The 27,731-nt window shown below is 44.3% G+C and overlaps 1 protein-coding gene across 1 annotated transcript; it reads left to right on the forward strand.

The window, feature by feature from the left end:
• The first annotated feature begins 18,215 nt into the window (after positions 1 to 18,215).
• LOC118393908 (aspartate aminotransferase, mitochondrial-like) lies at positions 18,216 to 27,085 on the forward strand. The gene is made up of 10 exons (XM_035787108.2): positions 18,216 to 18,408; positions 22,556 to 22,712; positions 24,117 to 24,245; positions 24,343 to 24,402; positions 24,644 to 24,805; positions 24,990 to 25,094; positions 25,319 to 25,469; positions 25,585 to 25,750; positions 25,937 to 26,087; positions 26,250 to 27,085. The coding sequence occupies exons 1-10, from the start codon at positions 18,326 to 18,328 to the stop codon at positions 26,370 to 26,372; spliced, it is 1,287 nt and encodes a 428-aa protein (XP_035643001.1). The 5' UTR covers positions 18,216 to 18,325; the 3' UTR covers positions 26,373 to 27,085.
• Positions 27,086 to 27,731: the final 646 nt, after the last annotated feature.

Here is a 27,731-nt window from a genome sequence, read left to right on the forward strand (position 1 = left end):
CTGCTTAACTTCTATATTAGCCTATAGATCTCTATAAACGCCTAGTTAAATATGTTTCTATGAAGACTTTATCTTGGCCAAGCAAGGGAGGGCTATTTTTCTTTGCCAGCATAATGTGTTTCCTATGAAGATAACGGTTTCAATACAGATGTTGTGAGCAGGCGCGTTATCTCCCTGAGCACTCCACTCTCGCTATTCTAATCTCCCGTTGAAAGGCAGCTTGATGGAGCCTGCACACTCTATTTTTCATAGATGAGAACTTTCAGAGGTACTCATCTGTCTCTATGGCACACTAGGAACACTGAGTGGGTCAATGAGTAAGATGAGTGACCGAGGGGAGGGATATGAGTGGAGTTAAACAGCCATTCTCCAGCACCTCCTGCTAGTAGACTAGTCCTACCATAACAGCCTAACACACCTTTGAGATCACAAATTAATTGAAAGTTTACTTACTGTATCACTACAAGAAAAACCCTTGATGTTTTTTTGCCTCAGCAGCTCCATCTGAGCCTTTGCAGACAGAGCAATTTAGGGCATATATATATATATATTTGGGAATGTCCAGAGTCCTAAAAGACAATGACAAATATGCACCAGGCTTGTTTTTAGTCTTTAAAGGTTTAAAAGGACAACACCACACAACACAGTAATCATTACATTGTTACACATTTATTTTAAATATATATTTTTGTGAAAGCCTTCAGTTTCTTGGGTAATACATCTCATTTTATGTATAATGTTTTGGGGAGCTGTCCACATTTTTCACTGTATGGAGAAGTCTGGACACCCCTGGTTTAGTACCAAATGGAATAGTCTGACTTCCATCAATTAATCATCCGCACTTTCATCTTTAATTAAACTCACTCTAGTTTTCTTTAAGCACAAAAAAACACCAAACCACACACACACACACTACTTTGATCCCAAAGCAGCCAACTGCTGACAACAGTACAGGAGAAATAGAGTCTGCTCTGTATCCCTCCCCCACAATGGTTCCTCACTCAGAAAGAAAAAGGGAAGAGAGGGAAGCAAGAGATGGGGGAAAGACAAGCTGCTAAGATTGGGGTCCATATTTAGCTATTCTCCCCTGAGTAGATTTGCTATACATTCAAACAAAAAGGACAGGTGCACACACACACACACACACACACACACACACACACACACACACACACACACACACACACACACACACACACACACACACACACACACACACACACACACACACACACACACACACACACGTGGAGAGATGCATGCAGCTAGAAACAATATTAGGCACAAACAAACAGATGGTAATAACAGAAAATGTTCGATGCTCCTCTGTCTCAAACATACCAAAACAGCTTCAGCTGAGTCAGAGGATGAGGCAAGGTTGCAGCCTCGGTGCACAAACACATTTGAGAGTTATCGGCACACCGAGTAGAAAAGACACGCACACACACACACACACACACACACACACACACACACACACACACACACACACACACACACACACACACACACACACACACACACACACACACACACACACACACACACACACACACACACACACACACACACACACACACACACACACACACATCACTGAGTGTTGTTGTACGGCTCTGCGCTGGCTGGATAAGGCAAACAGTTGTAAAGCTTTTCAGGAATCTTCTCGGTGAGTCATGGACATGGCCAGAGCAGAGAGGGGAACAGATGCTGTCAAATCCCTGATGGGTTTTGGAACACAGGCCTCTCCTGCTCAGCACAGTCCCAATGTGCCACTAATCCCTGATTTCTGAAATGGTGGCAAAAGAAAAAACACTCGTTGGATTCTCCCTCCATTGTTTCTGTCTCTAATCCATTTATTCAGCAGAGAAATTAATCTCCATTTCTGAAAATGAGTGAGACTCAGAGAGACAAAGATACTAACACACACACACACACACGGATGCATGAATTATCACAACTATCAGTACCAGTAGTAGTAATACATTTTCTTCTTTTGTTGTTTTGCTAATCAATTATTCTTTGGAGTCTTAAATGCTTGTCATTGGCTGTGCTTCCTCTGTGAATATACATGTATGTGTTTGAATCCCCCACTAGCAAGGATACACTGACAGAAATACACCCATGAAAATGTATATACTGTAGCCTCAGTCTCTCAATCAACTCTCTTTGTCAGACACAAGACGTCCTGCAAAAGAGTGTCCCACTCTCCCTGGCCCATTTCTGTGTTTGTGTGCTTACATATGGCTGTCCTTTGAGTGTTTGAGCATTTCCCGCGGTGACGTATTTCCACAGCAACTTATTACAGTGTAATTAAACTGGCCTGAATCTCTCCCTGGGAAACAACCTGTGGCTGTGGAGGAACATTGGGGAACTGTTTGTCTGTGTGTGGGTGTGTGTGTGTCGGATGGGGGCAAAACATGATCTGTTATTGTTCCCTATAATTACCTTTCCCCTTTTTGACAGCTGCATTCCCTGACAGCAATTGGCTTTACATGGTTGTTTACTCAGTCATCAATGACTGACATTCAACGATGTTATAAAATATGTTTAACTCCCCATAAGTGAGTGTCACAATCTATTATAGAGCTCTAGAATTCCTTCTGCACCATGATATCTCACTACTATTCTACAAAACAGTGCAAGGGTCATCATCACAGAGAAAGAGAGAGGAATGAAGACACACAGATAGAGGGTGAGACAGTGACATACACAATCTCTCTATCTTCATCTTTTTTTACCTTTATTTAACCAGGCAAGTCAGTTAAGAACAAATTCTTATTTTCAATGACGGCCTAGGATCAGTGGGTTACCTGCCTGTTCAAGGGGCAGAACGACAGATTTGTACCTTGTCAGCTCGGGGGTTTGAACTTGCAACCTTCCGGTTACTAGTCCAACGCTCTAACCACTAGGCTACCCTGCCGCTCCGTCTCTCCTTCTCTTTATCCCCCAAATATACATGCACAGCTACATACACATAGAGAGTCACACGCACACACACACACACACACACACACACACACACACACACACACACACACACACACACACACACACACACACACACACACACACACACACACACACACACACACACACACACACACACACACACACACACACACACACACACACACACACACACACACACACACACACACACACACACAGAGAGACACACACACACATACTGTGGGTTTTATGAAAGCCTGTCTGACATGGTGCTCAAGGAAAGGGGAGGATTTCAAATGTCACTCAGCATTACAGTCAGTAACACCTCTCTCTAAACATTTCCTCCTGCTTCTATCCCCTCTCTCTGTCTCTGTCACTCCTCCTCAACTGTCTCTTCATTTATTGTTTCTTCCTCTCTTCCTCTCATTTCCTCCTTCTATTTCTGTCACTCTCTGTCCCTCCCTCTTCAATCCTTCTTTCTTCTCCCTCTCTCCACCCTGTCCTGTCATCAGCTTCTCCCCGGAGGAACTGCTACAGAAGACCTCCATTCCTGTAAAGACTGTGTCTTTCATCCCAGAGCAAATACACACAGCCACAACGTGCTTCTAAGCAGTGGTGTAGAGTACTTAAGTAAAAATTATTTAAAGTACTACTTAAGTCGTTTTTTTGGGTATATGTATTTTACTTTACTATTTATATTTTTGACTACTTTTACTTTTACTTCATTACATTCCTAAAGAAAATAATGTACTTTTTACTCCATACATTTTCCCAGACACCCAAAAGTACTCGTTACAATTTGAATGCTTAGCAGGACAGGAAAATGGTCAAATTCCCGCAATTATCAACAGAACTTCCCTGGTCATTCCTACTGCCTCTGATCTGGTCGGACTCACATGCTTGCTCCATCCCCCAGCACTTAGGGCGACCGGAGGAGGGGCCATTCCCTGCACCATCTGTGGCTGCAGAGGGCACACTGCTGGTCAGTGCTGGGGGGTTCCTCAGGGAGTCGAGGCAGCAGGCAGGGCACTATCGTGCCACCCCAGGTGAGTCGGCACCAGACTCACCCAGAGCCCCCTGTTGCTCACATGTATGTGTTTATTTCATTTCCTGAGTTTTCCCCGCCTTCCCAGCATAAGGCGCTCGTAGATTCAGGAGCAGCTGGGAATTGTATTGACCGTTCATTTGCCCATAGTTTAGGGATCCCCCTTGTTCCTGTGGATATGCCCTTCCCTGTGCACATCCTAGATAGTCGACCATTAGGGTCAGGGCTGATTAGGGAGGCCACCACTCCACTAGACATGGTTACGCAGGAGGGTCATAAGGAGAGAATCAGTCTCTTCCTAATTGATTCTCCTGTGTTTCCCGTGGTGCTGGGCCTACCCTGGTTGGCCTGTCATGACCCCACGATTTCGTGGCAACAGAGGGCTCTCAAGGGGTGGGCACGAGAGTGCTTAGGGGGGTGTGTGGGCGTTTCCATCGGTGCGACTACGGTGGAATGTCCAGACCAGGTCTCCACCGTGCTCATTCCCTCAGAATATGCCAATTTGGTTCTTGCCTTCTGTAAGAAGAGGGCGAATACATTACCACCTCATCAACGGGGGGATTGTGTGATAAATCTCCTGGTAGACGCAGCACTTCCCAGGAGTCACGTGTATCCTCTGTCACAGGAAGAGACGGTGGTTATGGAAACATATGTCTCCGAATCCCTGGGGCAGGCATACATTCGGCTCTCCACCTGCCTCCTCGAATTATTTTTGTGAAGAAGAAGGATGGAGGTCTGCGCCCACGTATTGACTATCGAGGTATCAATCAGATCACTGTGAGGTACAGCTACCCGCTGCCTCTCATAGCCAGTGCGATCGAGTCAATGCATGGGGTGCACTTCTTCACAAAATTGGATCTCAGGAGCGCTTACAACCTGGTGCGTATCCAGGAGGGGGGCGAGTGGAAGACGGCATTTAGTACCACCTCAGGGCACTATGAGTACCTCATCATGCTGTACGGGTTGATGAATCTTCCAGGCCTTTGTTGACAAGATTTTACGGGACCTGCACGGGCAGGGTGTAATGGTGTATATCAATGACATTCTGATATACTCCGCTACACGCGCCGAGCATGTGTCCCTGGTGCGAAGGGTGCTTGATCGTCTCCTTCCTAGGGTACCGCATTTCCACTTCAGGGGTGGAGATGGAGAATGACCGCATTTCAGCCGTGCGTAATTGGCCGACTCCCACCACGGTAAAGGAAGTGCAGCGGTTTCTAGGGTTTGCCAACTACTACCGGAGGTTTATCCTGGATTTTGGTCAGATAGCAGCTACCATTACATCACTGCTGAAGGGGGACCGGTGCGGCTGCAGTGGTCAGCTGAGGCAGACAGGGCTTTTGGGCACCTGAAGGCTCTGTTCACCTCGGCTCCTGTGCTAGCTCATCCGGATCCCTCTTTGGCATTCATTGTGGAGGTGGATGCGTCCGAGGCTGGGATAGGTGTGGGAGCTGGACGCGGACATAGAGCGGGCGTGACGCACAGAGCCCACTCCCCCCAGTGTCCAGCTGGGTGCCTGTATGTTCCGTCTGCTGTCCGCGACCGTTTGATCTATTGGGCCCACACGTCACACTCTGGTCACCCTGGCATTGGTCGGACGGTGCGTTGCCTTAGTGGGAAGTACTGGTGGTCCACCTTGGCCAAGGACGTGAGGGTTTATGTTTCCTCCTGCTCGGTGTGCCCCCAGTGCAAGGCTCCCAGGCACCTGCCCAGAGGGAAGTTACAACCCCTACCCGTTCCACAACTGCCGTGGTCGCAACTGTCGGTGGACTTCCTGACAGATCTTCCTCCCTCACAGGGCAACACCACGATCCTGATTGTTAAGGATCGGTTTTCTAAGTCCTGCCATCTCCTCCCTTTGCCCGGTCTCCCTACGGCCCTACAGACTGCGGAGGCCCTGTTCACTCACATCTTCCGGCACTACCGGGTGCCTGAGGATATAGTCTCTGATCGGGGTCCCCAGTTCACGTCCAGGGTCTGGAGAGCATTCATGGAACGTCTGGGGGTCTCGGGCAGCATCACCTCAGGTTTTCATCCCGAGAGTAACAGGCAGGTGGAGAGAATAAACCAGGATGTGGGCAGGTTTCTGCGGTCATATTGCCAGGACCGGCCGGGGGAGTGGGCGGCGTTCATCCCCTTGGCAGAGTTGGCCCAAAACTCAATCCGCCACTCCTCCACTAACCTCTCTCCTTTCCAGTGCTTACTGGGGTATCAGCTGGTTCTGGCACCTTGGCATCAGAGCCAGATCGAAGCTCCTGCGGTGGACGAAGGGTTTAAGCGCTCGGAGGAGACCTGGGACGCCGCCCATGTGCATCCTGGACTCGAGGCATCGGGCGAGGGGCCTTCAGTACCTCGTGGAGTGGGAGGGGTACAGTCCGGTGGAGAGATGCTGGGTGCCGGTGGAGGACGTCTTGGACCCTTCTGCCGAAGTCGGTCCCTCTCCTTGTTCAGGCTGCGTTCGGCGGTCGACGTCCCCGGCCTTCTAGCCATCGCCGATCCACTTTTCATTTTTCATTTGTTTTGTCTTTGTCTTACACACCTGGTTTCAATTCCCCAATTACTTGTTCATTATTTAACCCTCTGCTCCCCCATGTTTGTTTGTGAGTGATTGTTTTTATGTAATACGGTCCGTTTATGTGGGCTCGCTTATTTTGTATCGTATTTGTCTATTTTGAGTAAAATACGTTTATTTACTCATATCTGCTTTCCTGCGCCTGACTCCTCTACACCAGCTACACACAGACTACATTACACAGGGTGACTTTCACTTTTACTTGAGTCATTTTCTATTAACGTATCTTTACTTTTACTCAAGTATGACAATTGGGTACTTTCCACCACTGCTTCTAAGTCTTTGATGTTACATGCATAAATACACTATGCAAAAATGAGCTTAAATCAAATCAAATTGTATTGGTTGTGTAAACATAGTTAGTAGATGTTATTGGGGGTGTAGCGAAATGCTTATGTTCCTAGTTCCAACAGTACAGTAATACCTAACAATACAAAACAATATATGCAAATCAAAATGTTTTAAATAAATTAGAACGAGCAATGCCAGAGTCCGGAATATAAATACTGTATATATGTATATGATGGTATGTATACAGTATACATTATGGAAAGTATATCAATAGAACATCTGTTTACAGCAGTAGTTAAATAGGATGAGGCTTGACTAGAATACAATATGTACTGTACATATGAAGTGGGTAAAACAGTATGTAAACATTATTAAAGTGACCAGTGTTCCATGACTAAATACATAAGGCAGCAGTCTGTAAGGTGCAGGGTTGAGTACCGGGGTGGTAGCCGGCTAGCAACAGTGACTAAAGTTCAAGGCAGGGTACTGGGCGGATGCCGGCTAGTTTAACAGTCTGATGGCCTGGATATACAGTGGCTTGCAAAAGTATTCACCTCCCTTCACATTTTGGGGGGGGTGTTTGTATCATTTGATTTACACAACATGCCTACCACTTTGAAGATACAAAATATTTTCGGGGTGAAACAAACAAGAAATAAGAAAGAAATAACGGAAAACTTGAGCGTGCATAATTATTCACCCCCCAAATCCAAAACTTTGTAGAGCCACCTTTTGCAATAATCGCAGCTGCAAGTATCTTGGGGTATGTCTCTATAAGCTTGGCACATCTAGCCACTGGGATTTTTGCCCATTCTTCAAGTTAAAACTGCTCCAGCTCCTTCAAGTTTGATGGGTTCCGCTGGTTTACAGCAATCTTTAAGTCATACCACAGATTCTCAATTAGATCGAGGTCTGGGCTTTGAGTCGGCCATTCCAAGACATTTAAATGTCTCCCCGTAAACCACTCAAGTGTTGCTTTAGCAGTATACTTAGGGTCATTGTCCTGGTGGAAGGTGAACCTCCGTCCCAGTCTCAAATCTCTGGAAGAATGAAACAGGTTTCCCTCAAGAATGTCCTTGTATTTAGCACCATCCATCATTCCTTCAATTCTTGATTATTTTTTTCTTCAAGTAATGGCTTTTTTTCTGGCCACTCTTCCGTAAAGCCCAGCTCTGTGGAGTGTATAGCTTAGTGGTCCTATGGACAGACACTCCAATCTCATCTGTGGAGCTTTGCAGCTCCTTCAGGGTTATCGTAAGTCTCTTTGTTGCCTCTCTGATTAATGCCCTGCTTGCCTGGTACGTGAGTTCACAGTCCTTGTGTCGTCCTCAAAGCGGGCGAAGAAGGTGTTTAGCTTGTCTGGGAGCAAGGCGTGGGCGACGTGGCTGGTTTTCTCTGTATAATCTGTGATTGTCTGGAGTCCCTGACACATACTTCTCATGTCTGAGCCGAGACATATGTAATGTAAACAGGACAGTAAAATTGTGCATAAATATGAATCATGCACGTACACATGACCACATGCATGTACAAATGTAACCGATGTGAAATGTCTAGCTAGTTAGCGGTGGTGTGCGCTAATAGTGTTTCAATCGGTGACGTCACTCACTCTGAGACCTGAAGTAGTTCTTCCCCTTGCTCTGCAAGGGTCGTGGCTTTTGTGGAGCGATGGGTAACGATGCTTCGTGGGTGACTGTTGTTGATGTGTGCAGAGGAGCCCGGGTCGGGGCGAGGGATGGACGAAAGCTATACTGTTACACACACTACACACCCACAAACACACACACACACACACACACTCTATTCTTGTGCCAGTGGAAGCTGTTGTCATCTGCCAGAAGGAGGATGTTTCATGGACTTCCAAGTTCTGTCTGTGGAGGTTCCTCAGCTGGTCCTTGGGGATTAGGATGAAAGTATAATCAGAACATGCAGAAAAGAAATGCAGAATGCGTCAATGTGTACAGAGACTTACAGAAAACACATTGAGTAAATAGGCTACAGTTTATCTACTAATATATCAATGACATGAATTAAATTTATGTCGGATTGTGAATGGAGGTTACTCATTGTGAGGGCTGCTCCAGTTAGGCCTACTCTCTTTCAGGAATTGATACAGAACCATTCTCTCCACAACCTACAAAACAACACAACAACAAGATCCAATTTCTGCTACTTTAGGGTAAAGAAGCAACTGGGACTAAGCAAATAATTAAATGGAGGAATATCCATCTACACCCTCTCTCCCTTTGTAGTTTACAAGCATGGAAGAGGAAAGGGGAATAGGGCTAAATAGCTAGATTAAATAAATGCCAAAGAAGAAGAAAGAGGAATATGGACTATATGGAGAAAGCGTGCCTCTGCCGCAGGCTGGAAGCCAACGCTAAGAGAACATAATAAACGCATGTACATTTTGTATACTCGTCCTATATCTTTTTACTCCGAGGGAGTCTGCGCTTCTCGAGATAGCTAATGCGCAGATCAAATACACTGCAGGAACGGCAGAGCTACCAACTTTGGATGTCCCTACCCCTTTGAGATTGAACATGTAAAATGGTTTGGGTAAGGGTAGGTGTTAAGATTAGGGTTTAAAGTAGGGATGTCCCAAGGAACCCAGATTGCACAGACCCTGCAGGATCATGCGAGCAACTGTTTAACACTTGTAGGACAATTGCACCCCCTCGTGGTTATATATATTACTGCACACACTCAAAGCACGAGATCTCGTTTGACATGAGCGCTTTCCCATGGTAATGAATACCTGTAGGCCTACACTGCAGCCTGAAATCAACAGGATCCAGAAATGGTTCATGTGAAGGTGGTTTTAGTCTCTTTTATAAACAATGGTGATAAACGGCACTTCTCAAGTTGAAAATAAGTCACGAAAGAAACATTATTGTTTCTGCAGCTGAACGATATCTGGGATTAAAATATTTCACATCTGAAGAGCTACATGTAGTACGCCTACAATCTGGAGTGGTCCCTGCCTCTCAGGCCCCAGAGCCTGCAAATTACTGAGTGTGGGAACATTTCTGTTGATAATTACAGTTGAAGTCGGAAGTTTACATACACCTTAGCCAAATACATTTAAACCCAGTTTTTCACAATTCCTGACATTTGATCCTCGTACAAAATCCCTGTTTTCGGTCAGTTAGCATCTCCACTTTATTTTAAGAATGTGAAATGTCAGAATAATAGTAGAGAGAATGATTAATTTCAGCTTTTATTTCTTTCATCACATTCCCAGTGGGTCAGAAGTTTACATAAACTCAATTAGTATTTGGTAGCATTGCCTATAATAAAATGTTTAACTTGGGTCAAATGTTTTGGGTAGCCTTCCACAAGCTTCCCACAATAAGTTGGGTGAATTTTGGCCCATTCCTCCTGACAGAGCTGGTGTAACTGAATCAGGTTTGTAGGCCTCCTTGCTCGCACAAGCTTTTCCAGTTCTGCCCACACATTTTCCATAGTATTGAGGTCAGGGCTTTGTGATGGCCACACCAATACCTTGACTTTGTTGTCCTTAAGCCATTTTGCCACAACTGTGGAAGTATGCTTGGGGTCATTGTCCATTTGGAAGACCCATTTGCGACCAAGCTTTAACTTCCTGACTGATGTCTTGAGATGTTGCTTCAATATATCCACATAATTTCCCTTCCTCATGAAACCATCTATTTTGTGAAGTGCACCAGTCCCTCCTGCAGCAAAGCACCCCCACAACATGATGCTGCCACCCCGGTGCTTCACGATTGGGATGGTGTTCTTCGACTTGCAAGCCTCCCCTTTTTTCCTCCAAACATAACAATGGACAATATGGCCAAACAGTTTTGTTTTTGTTTCTTTAGACTATAGAACATTTCTCCAAAAGGTATGATCTTTGTCCCCATGTGCAGTTGCAAACCATAGTCTGGCTTTTTTATGGCAGTTTTGGAGCAGTGGCTTCTTCCTTGCTGAGCGTCCTTTCAGGTTATGTCGATATGGGACTTGTTTTTACTGTGGATATAGATACATCTACAGGTACTCCTCCAATTGGCTCAAATTATGTCAATTAGTCAATGAGAAGCTTCTAAAGCCATCACGTCATTTTCTGGAATTTTCCAAGCTGTTTAGAGGCACAGTCAACTTTGTGTACAGTATGTAAACTTCTGACCCACTGGAATTGTAATACAGTGGATTACAAGTGAAATAATCTGTCTGTAAACAATTGTTGGAAACATTCCTTGTGTCATGCACAAAGTAGATGTCCTAACTGACTTGCCAAAACTATAGTTGTTAACAACAAATTTGTGGAGTGGTTGAAAAACGAGTTTTAATGACTCTAACAAGTGTATGTAAACTTCCGACTTCAACTGTATATTTTTTGTAGTTTTTGTGGATTTATGTTACTTTTTCCCTTCCAGTAATGGAATTTACTTTTCTTTTGTGAATTCTTATTCAGTGAGGTTGAACAGCGGTTGGCATCCAATATGTTCCATTGTCGCCCCAAACTGAACTATAATATAGATCCATTATACTTTGTGATCCAAAGTGGGAATGGGGAACCGGGAAAAATAAAATGTAAAAATATCATATACACTGCTCAAGAAAATAAAGGGAACACTAAAATAACACATCCTAGATCTGAATGAATGAAATATTCTTATGAAATACTTTTTTCTTTACATAGTTGAATGTGCGGACAACAAAATCACACAAAAATTATCAATGGAAATCAAATTTATCAACCCATGGAGGTCTGGATTTGGAGTCACACTCAAAATTAAAGTGGAAAACCACACTACAGGCTGATCCAACTTTGATGTAATGTCCTTAAAACAAGTCAAAATGAGGCTCAGTAGTGTGTGTGGCCTCCACGTGCCTGTATGACCTCCCTACAACGCCTGGGCATGCTCCTGATGAGGTGGCGGATGGTCTCCTGAGGGATCTCCTCCCAGACCTGGACTAAAGCATCCGCCAACTCCTGGACATTCTGTGGTGCAACGTGGTGGATGGAGTGAGACATGATGTCCCAGATGTGCTCAATTGGATTCAGGTCTGGGGAACGGGCGGGCCAGTCCATAGCATCAATGCCTTCCTCTTGCAGGAACTGCTGACACACTCCAGCCACATGAGGTCTAGCATTGTCTTGCATTAGGAGGAACCCAGGGCCAACCGCACCAGCATATGGTCTCACAAGGGGCCTGAGGATCTCATCTCGGTACCTAATGGCAGTCAGGCTACCTCTGGCGAGCACATGGAGGGCTGTGCGGCCCCCCAAAGAAATGCCACCCCACACCATGACTGACGCACCGCCAAACCGGTCATGCTGGAGGATGTTGCAGGCAGCAGAACGTTCTCCACTGCGTCTCCAGACTGTCACGTCTGTCACGTGCTCAGTGTGAACCTGCTTTCATCTGTGAAGAGCACAGGGCACCAGTGGCGAATTTGCCAATCTTGGTGTTCTCTGGCAAATGCCAAACGTCCTGCACGGTGTTGGGCTGTAAGCACAACCCCCACCTGTGGACGTCGGGCCCTCATACCACCGTCATGGAGTCTGTTTCTGACCGTTTGAGCAGACACATGCACATTTGTGGCCTGCTGGAGGTCATAACTGCAGAACCACTCCTTTATTGGGGGTGTCTTGCTAATAATTTCCACCTGTTGTCTATTCCATTTGCACAACAGCATGTGAAATTTATTGTCTATCAGTGTTGCTTCCTAAGTGGACAGTTTGATTTCACAGAGGTGTGATTGACTTGGAGTTACATTGTATTGTTTAAGTGTTCCCTTTATTTATTTTAGCAGTGTATTTTAATTACTAACCCTATACCCATTAAAAACCATCACCTTATTCCACTACTTTAACCCTCTCTGATCCTACCCTAGGCCAACGGACTGAGAGGACGGGACACTACTACCCAACACACAAATACTTATTTTTTATTTGCAAATAAATTCATTAAAAGTCCTACAATGTTATTTTCTGGATTTTTCTTTCTCATTTTGTCTGTCATATTTGAAGTGCACCTATGATGAAAATTACAGGCCTCTCTCATCTTTTTAAGTGGGAGAATTTGCACAATTGGTGGCTGCTAAATACTTTTTTGCCCCACTGTACAATATTTTTCCTCATCAATCTACACACAATGACAATTGAAAACAGTTTTTTTAGAAATGTTTTCAAATGTATTACAAATAAAAAACTAAAAAACCTTATTTACATAAGTTTTCTGACCCTTTGCTATGTGACTTGAAATTGAAAGTGCATCCCTTTTCCATTGATCATCCTTGAGATGTTTCTACCACTTGATTGGAGTCCACCTGTGGTAAATTCAATTGATTGGACATGATTTGGAAAGGCACACAGCTGTCTATATAAGATTCCACAGTTGACAGTGCATGTCAGAGCAAAAACCAAGCCATGAGGTCGAAGGAATTGTCCGTAGAGCTCCGAGACAGGATTGTGTTGAGGCACAGATCAGGGGAAGGGTACCAAAAATGTCTGCAGCATTGAAGGTCCCCAAGAACAAAGTGGCCTCCTTCATTCTTAAATGGAAGAAGTTTGGAATCACCAAGACTCTTCTGCCTGGTAAAATTAAGAAATCGGGGTAGAAGGGCCTTGGTCAGAGAGGTGACCAAGAACTCGATGGTCAGTCTGCTAGAGCTCCAGAGTTCCTCTGCGATGAATGGAGAACCTTCCAGAAGACAACCATCTATGCAGCACTCCACCAATCAGGCCTTTATGGTAGATCGGCCAGACGGAAGCCACTCCTCAGTAAAAGACACATGACACCCTGCTTGGAGTTTGCCAAAGGCACCGAAAGGACTCTCAGACCATGACAAAGAAGATTATCTGTTCTGATGAAACCAAGATTGAACTTTTTGGCCTGAATATCAAGCGTCACATCTGGAGGAAATCTGGCACCATCCCTACAGTGAAGCATGGTGGTGGCAGAATCATGCTTGGGAATGTTTTTCAGTGACAGGGACTGAGAGACTATTCAGGAATGAGAGAAAGATGAACGAAGCAAAGTACAGAGGGATTCTTGATGAAAACCTGCTACAGAGCGCTCAGGACCTCAGACTGGGGCGAAGGTTCACCTTCCAACAGGACTATGACCCTAAGCACACAGCCAAGACAATGCAGGAATGGCTTCGGGACAGGTCTCAATGTCCTTGAGTGGCCCAGCCAGAGCCCAGACTTGAACCCGATCAAACATCTCTGGAGAGACCTAAATATAGCTGTGCAGCGACACTCCCCATCCAACCTGACAGAGCTTGAGAAGATCTGCATAGAAGAATGGGAGAAATTTCCCAAATACAGGTGTGCCAAGCTTATAGCATCAAACTCAAGAAGACTCAAGGCTATAATTACTGCTAAAGGTGCTTCAACAATGTTCTGAAAACTTCTTGGAACTTCCGGTGAAATTGGAGGGCGCGCGATTCAAATAAATAATCCTAAACATTATGGATATTAAACATCTAGGTACATACAAGTGCCTTATATCGGTTAAAAGCTTAAATTATTGTTAATCTAACTGCATTGTCCAATTTACAATAGTCTTTACAACAATAGCATGTCATGCGATTGTTTGAGGACGGCGCCCCACATCAAAATATTTTTCAACCAGCACAGGCTTCATAAAATCACAATTAGCAATTAAATATTCACTTACTTTTTGAAAATATTCCTCTGATTTACAATCCCAAGGGTCCCAGCTACAACATGCATGGTCGTTTTGTTAGATAAAATCCTTCTTTATATCCCAAAAAGTCAGTTTAGTTGGCGTGATCGATTTGAGTAATCCACTCGTTCAACATGCCGAGAAAGGAATCCAAAAAGCTACAGCTAAACTTTGTTAAAACAAGTCAAATTACATTTCTATTGAATCCTCAGGTACCCTAAAATGTAATTAAACTATAATATTTCATACGGAAAGAAGTATGTTCAATAGAAAAGTACAAGTAGCAAGTGCGCGTCGTCTTCGTCACACGAGCACAGACTGATTTCCAACACTGACTCCCAGTACCAAAACTCAACATTCTTCCTCGTTTGGGAAGAAACAAGCCCGAAACCTTGAAAAAGACTGTTGACATCTAGTGGAAGCCATAGGAATTGCAATCTGGGAGCTGAAATTGCATAGGACCCATAGCTTTCCATTGAAAGAGCATGGGCTCTCAAAAAAAAAAAAATTCCCGGATGGGTTTTCTTTGCATTTTCTACTACCATATCAATTGTGTTAAAGTCTCATACATTATTTTAACATTTCCACAAACTTCAAAGTGCTTTCTGTCCAATGGTACCAATTATATGCACATCCTGGCTTCTGGGCCTGAGTAACAGGCAGTTTACTTTGGGCACATCAGTCAGACAGGAAGTGGAGAAAAATAGAACCTAGCCTACAGGTCTGAATACTTATGTAAATGTGATATTTCAGTTTTATTTATTTGTAATACATTTGCCAAAATAACTCTACAAACCTGTTTTTTCTCTGTCATTATGGGGTATTGTGTGTAGATTGGTGATGGGAAAATACGAAGTAATCCATTTTAGAGTAAGGCTGTAACGTGACAAAGTGTGGAAAAAGTCAAGGGGTCTGAATACTTTCCAAAGGCACTGTATCACTCATTGGTCTATTCCTCTATACTTGCACAGATCTACAATTCACAGGAATCCTCTCAGAATCCCTCAGTCTTGACCCATCGTCCTCTACTTTCTTCACTGCCTCAGCATAAGACACCTTATGCACTACTCTGACTCCTCATCCTGTCTCTCTCGAACCGCACACTTCTGATCCCCAGCAACATGTACACCCCTACAGTTGACCCACACAACTTTATCCACCGAAACTACACAATCCTATTTTCCATGCCCTCTTGCACATTTCCCACATCTTGGACTCTCCCTTCTACACACTACTGTGACATGACCATAAACGTTGCCCCTGAAACAGCGTCGTGGTTTCTGCACAAACGCTTTGACAGGATAACTGATATTTCCTGACCTTTTTGCATAAACTTCTCTATTTTGCCACGCTTACCACTGGGTCTGCATCGCACCAAACGGAGGGCATCACAAATACCAGGAATCTTCAACTTCAATTGCTCCACCTCCACACTTAACGCTACCCCAGAAATCACTCCTGTCAATGATGCCCTGTTTCTAAGAGCAAAGCAAAAAACAGGTATTTACCCAAGTTGCCTCGCACGGAGCGCTTACTCCCTCTGATGAAACACAAACAAACATCACAAGTCAACTTTGGGTTACCTTCACCGGCTCAACAGCACCCATCACCTTTTCCACCCAACCTGAAACCACCCATGTATCAGCCAAAAGGCCTGGTTCCACCCTCTTCAAAAATCTCACTCCCACTGGACGAAATGTATCTTTAGCATAACCATTAATGCAGGCGCCGAGCTTCTCACAAGACCTTCTACCCCTACCATTTCACCTCCAGAGCTAGAACTGGATTCCGGCTCACTCTGTTTGAACTTTACACCAATCTTCCTCTACATACCATCCCTTGTTATTGCTAGCCTCAACAGATTCAAGCCCATCCTCTGCTCCACCCTCAGTCTTTTATACCTCCTCTCTCTTTACCTCCAATCCTCCTCCCTTAACCAATTACCCAACTCCTTCTGAAAATATTAAACTTTTTCAAGCCCCAATCTATTTTTAGCCTCCTCGAGAGACATACTAAGTCATGTACTCCATCCACTTCAAACACACTACTCTTCTACAGTGGCGATTGATATTTTTCACCCCCGCCCAGTTGGTGGGGGCATACAACTCTAACGATTGTTTGCGGACCACCATAATACCATAGAAGAAGAAGACCTGAGCGCTTGCCCCTCACCCGGCTTTACGAATGGGATGCACCGTTGAGTGCTACATCCTGAGGAGTACGTGCTGATTGTATGGAGATTGTGACAGCCGGTTAAATGGCATCACTTGACAAGACAGTAACAAGATGTATGTCAGGAGAAGTGCAGTATCATCATAAGGAGAGTCATACCTGGAATACAGAGGAGGAAGGGCGGACAAAGGGAGATGGTTTGTCAAATAAGAATGGTAGAAAGTGTAAGCAGAGTGGGTTGAAGACAGGAGGAGAAATGGAAGTGAATGAAGGTGAAGTATTGGAGGTGGTAGGTGTGGTGAAGTTCTTGGAGCCCGGGGGTCAGGATAAAGATGAGTCTGTGACAGTAGGAGTGAAGTTTTGCGAAAAGGTGGACCCTTGCTTTAAGGCTGATCCATTTGAGGTTTCAGGGTAGTTGAATACAGAGTTGGGTGCTGTGGAATCGGTGAGGGTAACCAGAAGTAGTATTTTAATAATTGTATGTGTTTCTGCTGGTCAGAGGGAGCAGGCGCTCCGTGTTAAACGAATTGGGGGAAGATATGTGAATTGTTTTGCTCTCAAGAAAAGGGTGCCATTGAAAGGAGTGATTAATTGGGTAGCGGTAAATGTGAAAGCTGACCAACTGAAGGGGAAGATTCCCAGTGTATGTGATGCTCGTCGTTTGGTGTGACACAGACAGGGTGGCGTGAGTGAGTCATTGTCTGTACTTTTGAGTATTGATATTGAGTCTTTGCCCAACAAAGTGATGTTAGGATATATAAGTTATCCTGTACGAGCTTTTGTGCCGACTACATTACGTTGTTACAGGTGTCAAGCTTATGGGCATGTGGCAGCAGTGTGTAGGAGGGAGGTTCTAGGTGTGAGAATAGTACAGAAGGGCATGAGACAAAGGAATGTGTAGCATTGGGGAAAGTAGTGGTATGTGTTAGTTGGTAGGGTGCCCATGGGGCTGTGGATCAAAATTGTCCCATGTGAGAGAGGCAGGTTGAGGTTTCCAGGGTTAGAGTAGTGCAGAAGTTGTCATATGCTGAGGCAGTAAATAAAGTAGATGAAGATGGGTCAAGGGGGAGGGATCCTGAGGGGAGTGGTGTGAGTAGTAGATGTGTACCAGTACAGGGGGATAAACCATCAATGATATATGTTTCAGTAAGATTGGATTTTTGGCATTTATAGTAAAATTTATGGTTATCAACTGTACTGCAGGGATAGAACGTAAGTCGCAAAAAATAGAGGGTGTGGTGGCAGCTGTAGAGAGGTATTTGACATCAGAAGAATATGACATCAGAAGAATTACAGGGTGTGTTAAGTGGTGGTGTCCCATCCTTTCAGGCTGTTGGCCTGAAGTAGGACTAAATATATTTAAATAGTGGAGTGTGGTATTTCTTTTTTCTTTTTGTGAGTGTAGTGTTAGATGGTAAGGTATTTGTTGAATATTTGTATTTATTTTTAAGCAAGTATACGGGAGGTATACTCCAGTCTAGTAGGTGGCGGTAATTCAACATTTATTAGATGCCAACCACCGTTAAACCTCATCGAAGAAGAAAGAAGCTTGAGCGCATCTGTTGTCCCTCCGATTTATATCCTCACTCTTTGCTTTTTCTGTCATTCTGCGCCCCGGCCACCTGCTTGACCATGGCTCTGTTGAAGTCCAGCAAGGTCATCTCCAGTATTGGGACTTTCTCCCCATCCCTGGGAGTATTGTCTACCCGTAACAGGTAATACCAGACATGCAATCTCTGCACTGTCATATTTGACTTTGAATTAATAGCTAGCTAGCCATGTCCGCAATGACTCAAGTTGCCTAACTTCAAGTTTACTGAGTGGGGGTCCGAAGTGGTCATGCATTTACGTCTCTCATTGTGGTTTAGCTAGCTATCGACCTAACCAATATTTAAATTACATTTGATTTGCTAGCTGATTGAAACTCGCAATCATCCATCTGCCGCCCGTCGTGACTGAAATTTCCCGTTCGTATCTTTGGCTTTAGTCAAGTCATACTTGTAGACTTCAAGGCTCAACCAGTTCACTTACAATCTGACTTGGCAAGGTTATTTTCCAGCTATGGATACTGATACTGTTATTTGGTGGCTCTGTAAAAATATTATTCAGATGTCAGTGGCATGTGGTATGTTGTCATAGTGATCATTCAGTTCATCCTGTGAAAGGTCAATTATTCAAACATTTTTATATTTTAGGGTCGCAGAGGCATTTAGCCTTTGAGATTCGACGTATTTTCTCGGTTTGATCTCCCTCGCATACCGTTGCTCCCTAATTCTAGGGTGATCATTGGTTATCGTGTTCAGGCCCCTGGTCGCTGATTGGCCAAGGGATGTCCCGGTTTCTGTGACGACAGTAACCGGTGTCCTTTCTCTTTTCTTTTGGAGGACAAACTCTGCTCGCTTATAAGATACCGCTCCACATATCTGGAAAACAGGCTATGTATTCGAAAAGCATCTGCAAATACACTCTGCGTCACTGTCGGTTTTTGTTAGAACACCGTGCACCGAGTGTTACATTATTCTCATTCAAAAATCATTTCGGTCTACATTCAAGTGCATTTTAGTCCATTTGCAGGGTATATTCAAGTCTGTGACTCCACATTGGATGGACCCTCATTGGTGCTGTCATCGCTGGCATAAATAGGACTCAGTCAGTGTACTCCCTGGGCCTATGAACTGTATACCAATCATATTTATGTTTGCTCGACATCTCACAAGTTAAAATGTACAAAGTTTCTGTGTGTATGTAGATAGTAGTAGCAATATGAACCAGTGGGTAGGCTGATAATATACTCAGGTTCTTCTCACTCTGATAACAGATTTGTCAGAATCAGATAACAAATATGAATACTTGTTATCAGTTTTACTAATTGAGGATCTGATTTTAATGTGCAGTCCCAGTGTTCAATTTTAGTTGCCTGAGATCTTTTTATTATTGGACAATGGACGTTCTGTAAGGATGTTCTATAATGCTATATAAACAGGCTCTATGATCGATGCCTGTTAAGTGTGTTCCCTAAAACTCAAGGTGGGTGTCATGTCATCATTCTTGTCTATAGTCTTGTGTTGCGGTTTTGGCTTTGCTGCCCTTTGCGAAGCCTTCAGCTCGAAGTATCGCTGTGAGTTCCAGGGTGTTTGAACACAACCGTTGAACCTGAATCTCAATGAGCTGCGGAGTATCACTGCTCAAGTCATAGTGGCTCACCCCTACATTTGACATATCGAAACATACTACTGTACCAGTACACACTGGTGAGTAGCATCAGTAGCATCACAGTTTTAGAGAGTGCAATATTACAGAAGGTTCCAATAGAAATGTAGGCTGTCTAAAACAGATGCGATTCTCTGTTGGGAGTCTTGCTGTCAACTTACATTTTTTCCCATGCAATGTTTTATACATATCTCTAGTTCAGCTTCAGCAGGCATATAGCTTCCAGTACAGCAGTGAGAGGAATATGTAAGATTAGAGGCCCTGCTTTCCCCTCATTCAGAGGTCAAGTGGATTAGGTCAGGGACAAGGTCGTGTGTGTAATTCGATTAGCTCCTGAACTGGGCCCCTGCTTATTTCCTGTTTCCTCCTCATAAGACACATTCCATACAGGGGGATGGAATTGTTTTGTGTGTGAGAGCATTTGTTTGCAGTGCCTGACTTTTCCATGAGCTGTTAATCTGTGCGTGTGTGGCTGTGGAAAGGGAAGTTTGAAGTATTGGATGGATAATCGGCTTGGTGGGGTCAGTGTGGAAAAAAAGACCAGGCTGTAATGACCAGATCCAAAGATATGATGAATGAATTTGTTCTGAATTTCAAAGAACCAATCGTTGCCTTTGTTTCAACCATTCTCTCCCTGCCCCTTAGATCCGTCATTCTGGTAGTGTAGTGGCGATGGAGAGAGAGATGTATTTAGTGCAGTACATCTCCTTCCTTTTAGTGACTCCCCCTAATGCCATCCAACCCGGGCCCTTCACCTCGACAGACTTTAAATGTGTGTAGTGGTGATTCTGTAATGCGTGTGTGTGTGTGTGTGTGTGTGTGTGTGTGTGTGTGTGTGTGGCTTTTTGCTGTGCAGGAACTGGGGGATGACCAGGCATTCACCAGGTCATAGTCCAAAGTGTTGGTCTACTGTGGGTGGTTGGTGCTACTCTCCTCTGGTTGGGTGAGGGCAACCGTTTCTTGAGTAGAGCATAGTACTGTTTACCGTTGAGTTTTTAAAAATGTAAATCCGTTTCCTGGAGAAATATGAGCCTACACTGAGTGATTTTTAAGAATAGGGACCCATCCATTGGTGTCCACTGTGAAACAAATTGAATTTTATTTGTCACATACACATGGTTAGCAGATGTTAATGCGAGTGTGCTTCTAATTCCAACAATGCAGTAATAACCAACGAGTAATCTAACCTAACAATTCCACAACTACTACCTTATACACACACAAGTACAAAGGGATAAAGAATATCTACATAAAGATATATGAATGAGTGATGGTACAGAACGGCATAGGCAAGATGCAGTAGATGGTATAGAGTATATTCATATGAGATGAGTAATGTAGGGTATATAAACATAAAGTGGCATAGTTTAAAGTGGCTAGTGATACATGTATTACATAAAGATGGCAAGATGCAGTAGATGCATCAGTTTAAATGAGTACAGTATATACATGAGATGAGTAATGTAGGGTATGTAAACATTATATTAAGTGGCATTGTTTAAAGTGGCAAGTGATACATTTTTACATCAATTTCCATTATTAAAGTGGCTGGAGTTGAGTCAATGTGTTGGCAGCAGCCACTCTATGTTAGTGGTGGCTGTTTTTCAGTCTCTCGGTCCCTGCTTTGATGCAACTGTACTGACCTCGTCTTCTGGATGATAGCGGGGTGAACAGCCGGTGGCTGTTGTCCTTGATCTTTATGGCCTTCCTGTGACATCGGGTGGTGTAGGTGTCCTGGAGGGCAGGTAGTTTGCCCCCGGTGATGCGTTGTGCAGACCTCACTACCCTCTGGAGAGCCTTGCGGTTGTGGGCGGAGCAGTTGCCGTACCAGGCGGTGATACAAGCCGACCGGATGCTCTTGATTGTGCATCTGTAGAAGTTTGAGTGCTTTTGGTGACAAGCCAAATTTCTTCAGCCTCCTGAGGTTGAAGAGGTGCTGCTGCACCTTCTTCACAACGCTGTCTGTGTGGGTGGACCAATTCCGTTTGTCTGTGATGTGTATGCCGAGGAACTTAACTTACTACCCTCTCCACTACTGTCCCGTCGATGTGGATAGGAGGGTGCTCCCTCTGCTGTTTCCTGTAGTCCACAATCATCTCCTTTGTTTTGTTGACGTTGAGTGTGAGGTTATTGTCCTGACACCACACTCCGAGGGACCTCACCTCCTCCCTGTAGGCCGTCTCGTCGTTGTTGGTAATCAAGCCTACCACTGTAGTGTCGTCCGCAAACTTGATGATTTGAGTTGGAGGCGTGCATGGCCACGCAGTCATGGGTGAACAGGGAGTACAGGAGAGGGCTCAGAGCACACCCTTGAGGGGCCCCAGTGTTGAGGATTGCGTTGTCTGTGGACCTATTGGGGCGGTAAGCAAATTGGAGTGGGTCTAGGGTGTCAGGTAGGGTGAAGGTGATATGGTCCTTGACTAGTCTCTCAAAGCCCTTCATGATGATGGAAGTGAGTGCTACGGGGCAGTAGTCGTTTAGCTCAGTTACCTTGCTTTCTTGGGAACAGGAACAATGGTGGCCCTCTTGAAGCATGTGGGAACAGCAGACTGAGATAAGGATTGATTGAATATGTCCGTAAACACACAAGTCTGCAAAATGATGTTAAATTAAGCTGCTTCTGTTTGTTTCTCCCTCTCCCCTGTGTTGCAGCTCATGGTGGGGTGGAGTGCAGATGGGTCCCCCTGACCCCATCCTGGGGGTGTCTGAGGCCTTCAAGAGGGACACCAGCCCGAAGAAGATGAACCTGGGGGTGGGAGCCTACAGGGACGACCACGGCAAACCCTTTGTGCTCGATTGTGTCCGCAAGGTAGGAATACCATGACAACCAGTGTAACACACACACAGACAGGGACTAGATAACTATCCCCAGTTTCACCCAGCCATTCATATTTTGAGGTTCACTCCACACAGGAAAGGTGAGTAGCTACACAGGCTCTTATTGTTTTGTAATCCCGAGCTTAGCATTGGGGAAAGGCCAATCCTGTCACACTGCTATTAGCCTTTCAGCTCATACAAGGAGAAGACTGATCAGAGATGCAGCCAAGAGGTCCATGATCACTCTGGATGAACTGCAGAGATGTACAGCTGAGGTGGGAGACTCTGTCCATAGGACAACAATCAGTCGTATATTGCACAAATCTGGCCTTTATGGAAGAGTGGCAAGAAGAACGCCATTTCTTAAAGATATCCATAAAAAGTGTTGTTTAAAGTTTGCCACAAGCCACCTGGGAGACACACCAATCATGTGGAAGAAGGTGCTCTGGTCAGATGAAACCAAAATTGAACTTTTTAGCAACAATGCAAAACGTTATGTTTGGCGTAAAAGCAACACAGCTCATCACCCTGAACACACCATCCCCACTGTCAAACATGGTGGTGGCAGCATCATGGTTTGGGCCTGCTTTTCTTCAGCAGGGACAGGGAAGATGGTTAAAATTGATGGGAAGATGGATGGAGCCAAATACAGGACCATTCTGGAAGAAAACCTGATGGAGTCTGCAAAAGACCTGAGACTGGGACGGAGATTTGTCTTCCAACAAGACAATGATCCAAAACATAAAGCAAAATCTACAATGGAATGGTTCAAAAATAAACATATCCAGGTGTTAGAATGGCCAAGTCAAAGTCCAGACCTGAATCCAATCGAGAATCTGTGGAAAGAACTGAAAACTGCTGTTCACAAATGCTCTCCATCCAACCTCACTGAGCTCGAGCTGTTTTGCAAGGAGGAATGGGAAAAAATGTCAGTCTCTCGATGTGCAAAACTGATAGAGATATACCCCAAGCGACTTACAGCTGTAATCACAGCAAAAGGTGGCGCTACAAAGTATTAACTTAAGGGAGCTGAATAATTTTGCACGCCCAATTTTTCAGTTTTTGATTTGTTAAAAAAGTTTCACATATCCAATAAATGTCGTTCCACTTCATGATTGTGTCCCACTTGTTGTTGATCATTCACAAAAAAATACAGTTTTATATCTTTGTTTGAAGCCTGAAATGTGGCAAAAGGTCGCAAAGTTCAAGGGGGCCGAATACTTTCGCAAGGCACTGTATATATACAGTGTTTTAACAATGTACAAATAGTAAAGGACACAAGAGAAAATAAATAAGCATAAATATGGGTTGTATTTACAATGGTGTGTGTTCTTCAGTGGTTGCCCTTTTCTCGTGGCAACAGGTCACAAATCTTGCTGTCTCTGTCTCTCTCTAGGCAGAGGCTCTGATTGCTTCCAAGCAGTTGGATAAAGAGTATCTGGCCATCGGTGGTCTGGCGGACTTCACCAAGTCCTGCGCTCAGCTAGCCTTGGGGGCTGACAGTGAGGTCCTCAAGAGTGGCAGGGTGAGTGGATGCGTGTGTGGTAGCTTGGAAGCACATTTGCTCTCGGTGTGTTAAGTTAATAGCATTTCTATCATTCACATCTCTCTCCTCTCTTCAGAACATCACTGTCCAGACCATCTCAGGAACCGGCTCTCTGTGCATTGGAGCCAACTTCCTGGTAAAGACCTGCCTCTTAACAGCTAAACGGGAAGAGAATGAATGCACCTACACTACCACGGTTCCATTTGGGCCCATGGCCCCCTAGAACAGTGCACCAGCCTATACATGCCTGAAATGACTGCCTTCTCTATAATATATATATGCATTACAAATGATTGTGTTCTATAAAACAATATCTTCATACCGGTAGTACTGCGGATTGTGTATGGTGTCAGTTAATTCATTATATTTTTCTCTAGTCTCGTTTCCACAGTGCGTCCCGTGACGTGTACCTGCCCAAGCCCTCCTGGGGGAACCACACACCCATCTTCAGAGATGCTGGCATGCAGCTGAAAGCCTACCGCTACTACGACCCCTCCACCTGTGGCTTCGACTTCAACGGGGCGCTCGACGACATCTCTGTGAGAGAGGGATGGGAAAGGGGGGGTTGTATGATTCCACACTGACATGGAGGACCATTACCACATCTTCTGATCTGTTTTTATGTTATGTTGACTTTTTATTAGGGTTAAGGTGTGGGGGTCTATTTCCGTCATGAGAATCTGATTTGAATGTTAGTGTAACACTATTTTCCCTCTGATACAGAAAATGCCAGAGAAGAGTGTGATCATGCTGCATGCCTGTGCCCATAACCCCACCGGTGTGGACCCCAAGCCTGAGCAGTGGAAAGAGATCGCTGACCTGGTGAAGGTGAGTGTGCTTACCATAGATATGAAATACCTCAATGGTGATTTCTCTGTAAATGCCCTAACTAGCTAAAGTCTCTGTCACTATTGGGACTCTATTGCTGAAGAGCTTTACTGCCCAGTGCCTACAGGTGTTTTGTGTGAAGACTGACATCTTTACTGTGCCAGACAACTATTTACACACACGGTCCTAATAATAACTCCTCCCCTGTTCTGCTGTTCCTTCAGAAAAGGGACCTGTTGGTGTTCTTTGACATGGCCTACCAGGGTTTTGCCAGTGGAGATATTGATCGTGATGCCTGGGCTGTTCGTCACTTCATCGAGCAGGGCCACAAAATTGTCCTGTCTCAGTCCTTCGCTAAGAACATGGGCCTCTATGGTCAGTCTCATTAAACACACACGCGCAAAATCTCACTCATAAACTATGGTATTGACATAGGAGAATGGTAGAAACTCCCACCGGTGTGGTATCTTACCTGTCTGTGTGTTGACAGGTGAGCGAGTGGGAGGGTTCACTGTGGTGTGTAACGATGCAGAGGAAGCTAAGAGGGTAGAGTCTCAGCTGAAGATTCTGATCCGGCCAATGTACTCCAACCCTCCAATGAATGGAGCCAGAATCGCTGCCACTATTCTCAACACACCAGACCTTTATAAAACCTGGTAAGTGTACATACACACACACCTAAAAATGTTGTTTGCCCATTTCACTGATCCTGTGATTTCATAATCTAGCTGACTGCCTATTTAGGTATCGGAGTTCTCTTTGGAGTGGTCTCCTGTCTCTACACACGACTTCCATTCTGTTTCCTCATCCCCCCCCTCCCTGATTAACCTCTCTCTACACAGGTTGGAGGAGGTCCACGGCATGGCCAACCGCATCATCAAGATGAGGGAGCAGCTGGCGGCCAACCTGAAAAACGAGGGCTCCACTCTCGACTGGCAGCATGTCATCGACCAAATCGGCATGTTCTGCTTCACAGGCCTCAAGCCTGAACAGGTACAGACAAATGACCATACCCACTCTTTATATCCACACCTGTACCTTACAACCTTATAAGACATTATTATATTCATATTGGTCATATTCATCAGTTGGAATTAAGTTCTAGTATAATGATAAATTGCGTTGACTCCAGGTGTTTGTGTGTGTCTACCCCAGGTTGAGCGTCTGACTAAGGAGTTTTCAGTGTACATGACCAAGGATGGTAGAATCTCCATGGCAGGCGTCACTTCCAGCAACGTGGGATACCTAGCGCATGGAATCCACGCCGTCACTAAGTAAAAAGGAGAATGCTGGGAGAAACAGCGGGGTACGGTGGTGCTGGACACAATCCAAATGAAAATAACTGAAAAATAGCATTTTGTGTCATTTTACTCTCCCTGCCCTCTCCACCCAGACTGTCAATTGTTCAACTTTGACCTCAACCCTCCTCGCGGTAGGGATGTTGTTTAAATGGTTAGTTCCCTGTGACCTCCCCAATGAGGCCACCATGTCAAAGGTTGTTTAGTGATGGTCCAATGATCTGCCCTACATTTGACTAATGAGCTGATGTCTCTCTTCTACGCTTATTTATTGTATGTCAAAGGTTAATATTAATTAACTTAATAAATGGCTTAATAATGACAGGTTAACATTGTATTTTAAACCTACTCTGCCTGCTGTGGTCCAAATTACTGTAAGGCTACAGATGAGTTTACCAACACTTAGGCTCTGTTGTGTGTGTGTGAGAATTGTGAACTCTTGTCTGTCATTGCATATTTCTGTAGGATATGAAAGTTCAACGTTTCCTCAACATCAGTAGAGTAGCAGAAAACAATTAGTTATAAGATGGTGCCAGACAATCTTTAGATGAGATACAGTCATTGATATTTTAATATGCTTTAGAAATGGACAATAATGTATGATCATTCAGTCCTTTCACTCAGCCTCTCTTGCATTTCCACTTGCATTATCTTGTCTTCAATACTCACTATAAATAATTATATTACTGTAAACGTTTTGTGCTTTTTGCGCTAAGAGCAGGGTCTACTGTGTTTATTCTAAGTGTTGATGAGTGAGCAGTCAGCCAGCCAGTCTTAAATGCCCACTGAATGTTCCTCTCACCCCCCCAAGCAATGGTTTGAGGTTTTAAATGTGCAATATACAGAAGTCGCTCTGCCATTTCCTGGTTGCTAAAATTCTAATAGTTTGCCTAATCTGTTTGACGAGTAATGTGTAGAATCATTGTACCATCTAAACCGCTGTGGAATATATCTTCAATAACCGAAAGTGTTGTATTTTCAGCTGTTGGTGTACAAAACTGAAAGTAAGATGCAAAATGAAAGTTAATGGTAAGCAGAGACAGCGCACAGAACAGGTCTACTGCTTCTTAGACTTGCTTACAATGACAATGTCTGATCTAACTAAACAATTCCATTTTAATTTGGTCCAAAAAGTTAAATTGCAGCTTTAAAAGGATAGACTGTCCTATGATGGTGCTCTTGTATTTCCATAAGAAAATGCATTTTACAAGTGTTATTTGGATCACTGGGCGACTCCTATCCCCTCCGTATCAGAACCAAGAGGTTATAGGACTTCTATTAATATATATATATATATATATATATATATATATATATATATAAAGTTGTATAGACAGTG

The sequence above is a fragment of the Oncorhynchus keta genome, chromosome 14 (genome assembly GCF_023373465.1).
Source record: "Oncorhynchus keta strain PuntledgeMale-10-30-2019 chromosome 14, Oket_V2, whole genome shotgun sequence".
Classification (NCBI taxonomy): Eukaryota; Metazoa; Chordata; class Actinopteri; order Salmoniformes; family Salmonidae; genus Oncorhynchus; species Oncorhynchus keta.

What these genes read in the sequence shown, in the direction of transcription:
- LOC118393908 (XM_035787108.2), top strand. Translation starts at nt 18,326, where the DNA reads ATGGCTCTGTTGAAGTCCAGCAAGGTCATCTCCAGTATTGGGACTTTC. An exon ending in AGGTCCTCAAGAGTGGCAGG is followed by an intron (nt 24,246 to 24,342) that starts GTGAGTGGATGC and finishes TCCTCTCTTCAG; the next exon opens with AACATCACTGTCCAGACCAT. An exon ending in GCATTGGAGCCAACTTCCTG is followed by an intron (nt 24,403 to 24,643) that starts GTAAAGACCTGC and finishes ATTTTTCTCTAG; the next exon opens with TCTCGTTTCCACAGTGCGTC.